Raw genomic sequence first — 8,683 nt, 5'->3', positions numbered from 1 at the left:
CTGAATTTTGAGGAAATCAGTGTGCACAATTTCAAGTTTGTATCACCATTATTACATTGTGTTTTAGGAGGATAAGAACCAGCAGAAGACAGTTGTCAGAGAGCGACTGGAGCAACTGAGAAGAGAGCGCTCCTATGTCATGCAGTCCAAACGTGACAGGTAAGGGACACTTCTTTAAATTAAACAAGGAACACCAAAGTAAGGTTAACCAACAACCCCTTTATTTCCTTTCGTATCCTCTAGGAATACTGCAGGATTTAAGGAACTCCTGGGTCCAGTAGCTCTCCACAGCAGAGAAACTGATGATGGAGCAGACTGAGAATCTACAGCTGCTTAAATTCATGTCTAGATAAAGTCATTTTCAGTTCATAATTGTTGTCAACACTTTCCAACAAATGTATGTTTTTCTAATGATTTATAATCTATTGAACTACATACGTTTATCAGACAATACTGGGATGCATGCAAGTGCAATGCTGCACATTCTGTATCCGCAGCGGCCTTCCGGTTTATGGTCATATAAGCACACATTACAAAAGATGTGAATGCAGGCTGTGCATATGAAAGAAGACAAATCTCAAATTTGAAGTTACTGTTTATTATACAGTTAATTACCATATTGACAAACATAAGCATTGACAGTAATGTCATTTATCAATGACCCCCTTTAGTTGTGTACACATTATCCCCGTGGCCTAAATTACATACACAATGAGTCACAGAGGTGCATGTCACAAGTCTACAGAGGTTCCATCAACTTTCCTTCATGTGAACATAACATTTATATTGACACTGTTGGCCAATACTTGTGTAAGAAATAATGCGAGGAGACGAAGGACACTGCTGTAGACTTTGATTGCACCTATGGACTGGGGCTATATTTATTTACAGGTCTATGGTGATGGGAATATTGTAACATGTCAAAGTATATAAGTTTGTCTAACAACTCTACGATGGGGAGATATGTATAATACAGAAGTTTGGTGTGGGCCCAGTGGTTTTCCTGCAGGAGAGGAGGATATCTCAGTCCTGGTTAGTAGAGGGAAATGTCTACATGGGAGAGATTCTCAGCAAATAAACATTGTTTTTTCCTCTTAAATTGTCCAGTTACACCGCAGTCCAACACAAAGCAGGAATACCTTTCACTCTAATAAGCCAGGACATTCTACAGCAGCTCACACACACTGAGCCACTGCATTACACACATACAAAGTACACAAGTGTGTCCTCAAATCAAATGAACACAACTTAGGTTCAAGTTCTGTGGTCTCGAACACACTAACATTCAAATCAACAAAGACAAACCAGTTTGAATTCCAAACTAAGAAAATATGGCGCCTGGCTGACAGGTGCTTTACTCAAGGCTTTATAATTTCAGCAATGGGCCAACTGGGGACTAAACAGAAAAAGTCCCATTTTCAAAACACGACGGTTCGCCTTAGAGGATGAGGTGGATTAAACGTGCGATTCTCAGCAGGCTGTGCAGAGGACACACTTTTAGGGCTGTAATCTGGCCAGCTCTTATGAAAGCAGGGCACTTCGATAGCAGTGACACACTGAAATTTAAACGGGTGTGGTGTCAGATTTCTCTGTAGTGTCCTGTCCGGACCCTGGATCTACATGTGCAAGATCTTCAGCAAGAAAGCAGCATGCGCGTGTGTGTGATAGACTAAACTACACCTTATACAAGATAGTCAACAATATTTGCATTTTATACACTAGACGGCCGTTTCCCCACAGTGAAAGGTAAAAGCCTAGGATGAAAACAGGGCGGTCCGAGTTAAGTTCATTCAGCAAACCTTCTTGCTGGAGGCTTTGATGAGCACTACTGTCCATAAACACAAAATGGTCATCAAACGTCCAGTATTTCTATGACTTAGGGGCACCATGGAACTGAGGAGGGTGGATTAACGTGTATATGTATTTGTGTATATCTCTTTTTCATGCGAATCATGAAAGGAGAGAAATCTGCATGTATGTGCGTCAAGTCTTGAATGGTGTTAGCAATGGGACTCAAGGGATGTTCATGTATTTATGCGTTTATGTGTGTACATGTCTTAATGTATGAGTCTTTCTATTGGTGTGCGCACTGCACCCCTGGGCCATGATGGCCCCCTTCCTCATCAGAACTATCATTGTAGGCCTCTCTCCTGGCTCCACTACCTGACCCTTGACTCTTGTCAAATTCTGTCAGGTCAACTTCCTCTGCGTCGGCTGCAATAACAGGATTCTCAGCACGAGCAGGAAGCAAGCACTCGAGTTCCTAAAAAAATTAGAATTGAATTAAAGAAAAGACGTCATGACACCACAATCATTCAGCTTAATAGTTAAAATTGGCCACGTCATGATGTTTGAAGATTTCGACTCACATTCAGTTTTTCGGGGCTAATCCAGTTGTTTTCAGGAAACTGGACGTCAAACTTGACATAAAGGTCTCCCTTCTCAAATGGGTTTCTGTACTGAGGCATTCCCTCTCCCTTCACCATTCGAATAGAACCTGTCACACAAACACACCAACAAAAGGGTGTACTGTAAAGGTGCGATAAGAATCTTTGACCTTGCAACTTAAAAGACACGTACTACATGTTGTTACATAAGCTAACAGAATTGTCAAGCAACTATACTTTAAATATGAACATCACTTTGCTTTTGGCATGTTATGGTGTGCTACAATAACAATTTAAAATCCTCCAATTTGTTTTTTATTTTTTATTTACACACTTAATAAGAAAACTATTACATTCCACCATCCTCAAGTTTTAACTGTCATATAAAATGTATGTGTATGCCGAAGACCTGGGGTAAAGACATAACATGTTTGCATAAATCATAGTTAATGGTGTATTACAGACACTTTTAGGATTTACCAGGCAATTATATTTATTTATTTAATTTATTTATTTAATATATATATATATATATATATATATATAAAAAAAATCATAAGATGGCTTGTTAGCTGCTGCAAATGGCTAGTGGAAACTAGCTGCAAAAAAAACCTTAAAGCCCATGTTGCAGGTTAACCACCACTGTTGATTAATGGGTACATGAAGTACTCAACATATGTATATCATTGTTAAAAATGTCTCCAAATAGTGTTAAAGGCCAGTTTTCGCCGTTTTAGTCGTTTAGTGGGTTTTTTAACGCAATTCGGTGATGACGTCACGTTGGGGAGACGTGCCTCAGTCTAGTACTAGAACTATGGTGACTGACTGGGATGAGGAAGAGGTGTCTTTACTGTCAGTGAATAGCACCGAGTGAAAGTCAATGTTTTCTTTATATTTAGTGACAGTGATCATGTTGTTAGCTAGTTCAGATAAGTACTGGTAATCTAGCTAGATCTAGAAATAGAAGGCATCATGCTAGCTATGGGCTAACTTGCCAGTCAGTCCTACCTGTGAAATCCCCCGACGTAAACACATTTTCGATTAGATATCTCATGTTTTGATGGACCCTACTAGCTCCAGTAACAACATATTTACCTAGTGTTCATTTATTACTTGGATGGGGATGCTGTTCGGCTTTTCACAAGTTCAGACAGCTAGCTAAAGCTACGCCGACGTTTTGCTAACGTTAGCGCAACAGCGTTAGCCTAGACGGCTAGGTAAATATTACGACTGCCTTCGTTGTTTCCTCTATCTGAGTCCACGTTGTCAACATAAGACATGTGGCGTTAGTGCTCCTTTTGTACCATAATTGTATTGAATGAAATGTTAAGCTTCGCTCCTACGAGATGGGTGGGTTTTTGTTAGCTACGTTACACACAAAGTTAACTGGCTATAGTTAGCCTGTGCTAGCGGAATTAGCTAACGTTGTGTAGCCAGCCAGCAGCTTCGGCAGTAGTTCCGGCGAGCTAACCACAACAGCTAACACATCCACAAGCGTCTCTATTTCAAACATCACTGCAGATTGACTGCTTTTAGCAGCAGAGGTTGATTGTGGGCGACAATACTGTCGTGGTTAGCCTACCGAAACTACTACCGATTGCCGAAGTTGCTGGCTGGTTAGGCAACGTTAGCTAATTCCGCTAGCATACAGGCTAACTATAGCCAGTTAGCTTTGTATGTAGCTAACAAAAACCCACCCATCTCGTAGGAGCGAAGCTTAACATTTCATTCAATAAAATGATGGTACAAAAGGAGCACTAACGCCACATGTCTTATGTTGACAACGTGGACGCAGATATAGGAAACTCTGAAGGCAGTCGTAATATTTACCTAGCTAGCAGTCTAGGCTAACGCTGTTGCGCTAACGACGATGTTGTTGGGTAACAGTTTAAATGTTTATTAACAACAAGCAAATTGCACAAATTCATTAGAAAATAAACCCTGCAACATGGGCTTTAAACGATGCAGTGACCAGTAAATATAAGAGAAAACATCTTTTGCACATCAGAATGTCCACCAAAACAAAAAAAACAGGAATGTCATGAAAGCGATAAAATCAACATATGTGGTATGAAGACATTGTTTACCTGGCTCGATGACCTTGCCAGGTGGATATTTGACAAGCAACTGACGTCCATCAAGGTGTGCAACCGTCATCTGGAAGCCACACAGAGCCTCAACCAGGCCGATACGTTGGACCATGTGAAGGTCACTGCCATCACGGCGGAATTCCTGATTTAGATTGAAATTCCAAATTTTTTTGTCAAATAAATGTGGAAATATCCCCTTAATGAAAATAATAATCTTCTTAGCCATGATAACAAAATAAATACAGCTAAACAATCAATATCAGAAGCCAATTGTTTTTTTACCTCATGTTCTTTCTCTTGCAGCACAAGCACTATATCTCCTGGTTCGATGCCTGGTGCTTGGTCAGCTTCCCCAGTGAATGTGATCTTCTGTCCATGTCTCATGCCTTTGTCCACATGCACCTCCAGAAGCTTAGTCTCCTTACTCACCTTATGACCCTCACACTTTCTGCAGCGGTCCTTCTCATTTATCACCTCACCTGCACAAGCACACGTACAGAGATTGGACATATTCAGAGTGCCGTTGTGCTCGTTATTGTACAATACCCGTGTCTTTAAAAAGTATAGTCAGAGAATGGGTGATTTCGGACATATTACCCTCTCCATTGCAGTCTGTGCAGACTGACTGCATCTGTTGAACCATCCCAGGGGCCAGCTGTCTAATCATGATTCTCATACCTCGTCCTCTGCATGCCACACACTTCTGCACTGCTCCTGCCTTACCCCCCTGACTAAAAGGCAAACAAAGAAGCATCAGCCTTGTTAACAGAGATTTCTATTGAAACAAAATTACTGCAATTACAAACCATCTTCTGTCAAGTTTTTTTTTAAATGATTAAAGTGAAATATTTAAAGCAAACTCACCCATTACAGGCAGCACAGAGCACATTCTTACTGAGCTGCAGTTTGGTGGTTTTGCCATTGTAGAGGTCTTCAAGAGAAACTCTGTGTGACAAAAGAGTTATGAGACGTGTGCAACAACACATTATATTTGAACCACCCAAACTGTATTTATGTAACACTTACTTCAAGGGGTGTACCATATCATCTCCTCTCCTCCTGCCTCCATTGCGTCCTCTGCCCTGTCCCCCCATGAACCCAAACAGTCCTCCGCCAAAAATATGAGAGAAGATATCATCCATGCCAGGCCCGCCGCCTCCTCCCTCCCGTAGCCCCTGTTCTCCATAGCGATCATAAAGCTCCTTCTTTTCTGGATTTGTCAGTACCTCATATGCAAAACTGATCTCTTTAAACTGGAGAATAAGAAAAAAGGAACATTCAGACAGCTTGACACAGTGTGGGAGACAAACAAATCAGTACATCACATAAAAAAGGGCCAACAAGTTTTGTCTTTGATGAGCCCGTTACAAAGTAAAAAATAAATAAAAATGACAGTCTAGTCTCTTGTGTCACATTCTTGCAGAATCTGAGGAATTAAGTCATACAGCAGTACAAATCAAACACAGATGCGCATTTCGCTGTTTTATATTCTGTACTCTGATCTTTACCTTGTCTTAATTCTCAAAGAGTTGGGCTGTGTGATCATGATAAACTAAGTTGACATAATTTCCTGGTCCCAATTGTTGAATTATAAGCTGCTGTTGTTAGCGCTGTTGCTAACTATGATGTTGCTGCTATTAACCATGACATGCTTTGGTGCATCATACCTTGTCTCCAGCATCTGGGTTCTTGTCAGGATGGTACTCTTTGGCCAATTTGCGGTAGGCCTGTAATAAACCAAAAACCAAAGTGAACCAAGCTGTGTTTGCACACTGTGTCAAATAGCTCTGCTAGCAAATCATTAAGTGTCTGCTGTCAAACACATCAGGACACTAACAAGAGCATCGCTGCCTTTGACATAACAGACACAATACTCAAGCCTGAAGAAGGCGTCAACAAAACTACATCCGAAAATCTTCATCTTTTGGGTTTACCTGCTGTACGTTAAATAACTGTCATGCTCTTCTGCCAAATCCACTAACATAAATCTGAAAGCACTTCATTTAGACATAAAAAGTAGATGAATCACAATGTCGTCGTTTTGGTAGGAAAAACCGCTGGGATAACGATTGTCCGTTTGCTAACTACATTAACTCTCGTTAATTTGGTGTCACATAATATAAGACGAATATACAGGCGGTCACAAACATATGGTAAAATGTCTAAGTGATGTTTGACAAGGGCCGTAGGTTTGTTGATTGTAAACAATCCCATAAACTGCCTGGTGTTTGAATGGACTTTGGGGTAACGTTACACAGACGTAACGTTAGCTAGCTACATATTTGCTAAGTAGCTACACGACGGGTGATATTAACGTTTACGAACTAGCTAGTAACCACCACACAAGTTTATCTGTTAATGTAATTCAAAACGTAAAGATTTATTTCAAGCCAAGTTTAGCGTTACCAGATGTTACACACAAACAGGGGACATACAAGCGGGTTTCTTTTTTTGGTTAGCTAGCTAAGTTATTTATTTCCATGTAGCTAACGTTGAGCTGTTTAGTTGATACTTGCTTATTTACTGTGCGAATTGGTGGAGACTATTTGCTGGAATGTATCATCTAAAATCATTAGCCGGCAAGCTATTAACGTTACACTCGTGGTCACCAATGTATTGCTTGGGCAGGCTATCTCCATCCTTCGAATTTATGTAGCTAGCTAGCTAGCTAACGGTAGAAACGATGAAAATCCCAATAATTGCCGATTTTTCACAACCACAAATTAATAGCTTTAATTGTCTCCAAAAACGTCGTGCCATGAAGTAGCTACTGAATACTTATCTAGCTAGCTCGCTTACCTTACTGGCTAACGTTAAGCTAGCAAGCTGCTGCTGAGAATCCTCAGCTAGCGTTCACGTTAGCTTGTTTCTAGGCCAATGTTAACTGGTGGCCTCTCTTCTTTTTTTTAATGTGTTCTTACTAAACACATTTCCTTTTCGTTTGAAAGGGTAATTTACCTACCTTTTTTAGTTCATTTTCAGAGGCAGACGGTGAAACCCCGAGGATGTCGTATAGCTTAGTGTCCACAACGTTCGCCATGATGCTAACCGGCGGCGGCTACACAGAAAGATCTTCTGCGGAGGTTCAGCTGAACGAGGAACCGACGAGGCAACAATCACCGGCTGTGACTGTCCAGGGTTGCCAGATCTTGCGACACAAACACCCACTCGCAAACAGATGCCACAAAACAGCAATCCTCTTATTCCAAAACAGTAACACTAACAGGGCTTATGTATTTACGTTGAATGTATCATTTTCAATACGGCACGTTTAATTATTACTGATATTAACGCTGTATGTTGAAATGGCTGTAACGTTACATTTACTTAGACTGGATGAATAGAATGCATGCAGAAAAAACACCTGCTACAAACCTATATTCAAATTTGTCCTCTGACCGCCAGGAATTTGCGTTTGTATCTAGATAACATGGGAAAGTGTGTGAGAGAAAGGCAATCAGGAGCTTAAAAAGTTTAAGTTTAAGAAGAAGAAGACTTTATATCCCCAGGGGTGAAATTACATTTTTACACTCGAAATAGGATTACACATTACACACAGGCCCGAAATACACACATATGCACAAACAGGACCTATGCATGCATTAATGGAGAGATGTCAGAGTGGAAAGAATGGTACAAATGTCAGAGTTAAAGTTCACTATGAGTGAATTTGGCTTTTTAAAAATATATCCCCAAATCTTGGAGTTTCCATATGGAGAAGAGCAACATGTAACTGAGGTAGATAAATCGGAAAGCCCACTCCTTAGAGAGCACTGAAATAAATGGTCTAAATTCACTGGAGATTTTGTTTTAGAAAATGGTGGCCCAATTTTGTACTGTACCAAAAAGTACTGTTCTTTAGTAGGCTAAACTAAAAGTAGGTTACTACATTACAGTATTTCCATTTTATGTGACTTTATACTAGGCTACTCCACTACATTTCAGAGGGAAATATTGCACTTTTTACTCCACAACATACTTTGCAGCTATAGTCTGTAGTTACTTTTCATATTAAGCATTTACATACCAAACATTTATATCAATTTATAAAATATTGTTCATTATTTTTGATTACCCTACCCCAAATTATTGTATAAAGCAATTGAAATGATCTGAGATACACTTCAACCAGCAATATTGAAATATGGCTAGGCTTAATAATGATCTAATATTATAGTAATAGAACTCTTACAGGTCGTGTTCTGC

General features: G+C 40.1%; 1 protein-coding gene across 1 annotated transcript; it reads right to left on the bottom strand.

Annotated features, from left to right (window-relative positions):
* Positions 1-577: 577 nt before the first annotated feature.
* On the bottom strand, positions 578-7,706 carry dnaja2b (DnaJ heat shock protein family (Hsp40) member A2b). The gene is made up of 9 exons (XM_031293452.2): positions 7,440-7,706; positions 6,145-6,204; positions 5,504-5,730; positions 5,342-5,422; positions 5,075-5,208; positions 4,760-4,956; positions 4,475-4,619; positions 2,370-2,497; positions 578-2,263 (listed from the first exon to the last, which is right to left on the bottom strand). Exons 1-9 carry the CDS (start codon positions 7,515-7,517, stop codon positions 2,075-2,077), a joined length of 1,239 nt encoding a protein of 412 aa, XP_031149312.1. The 5' UTR covers positions 7,518-7,706; the 3' UTR covers positions 578-2,074.
* Positions 7,707-8,683: the final 977 nt, after the last annotated feature.

This window comes from Sander lucioperca, chromosome 7, assembly GCF_008315115.2.
Source record: "Sander lucioperca isolate FBNREF2018 chromosome 7, SLUC_FBN_1.2, whole genome shotgun sequence".
In the NCBI taxonomy this organism is placed as follows: domain Eukaryota; kingdom Metazoa; phylum Chordata; class Actinopteri; order Perciformes; family Percidae; genus Sander; species Sander lucioperca.
Note: the sequence above shows the minus strand (reverse complement) of the source record. Positions and strands in the feature narration are given on the sequence as shown.

What these genes read in the sequence shown, in the direction of transcription:
- dnaja2b (XM_031293452.2), bottom strand. Translation starts at nt 7,517, where the DNA reads ATGGCGAACGTTGTGGACACTAAGCTATACGACATCCTCGGGGTTTCA. An exon ending in CACAGACTGCAATGGAGAGG is followed by an intron (nt 4,957 to 5,074) that starts GTAATATGTCCG and finishes GTGCTTGTGCAG; the next exon opens with GTGAGGTGATAAATGAGAAG. An exon ending in TGCAAGAGAAAGAACATGAG is followed by an intron (nt 4,620 to 4,759) that starts GTAAAAAAACAA and finishes AATCTAAATCAG; the next exon opens with GAATTCCGCCGTGATGGCAG.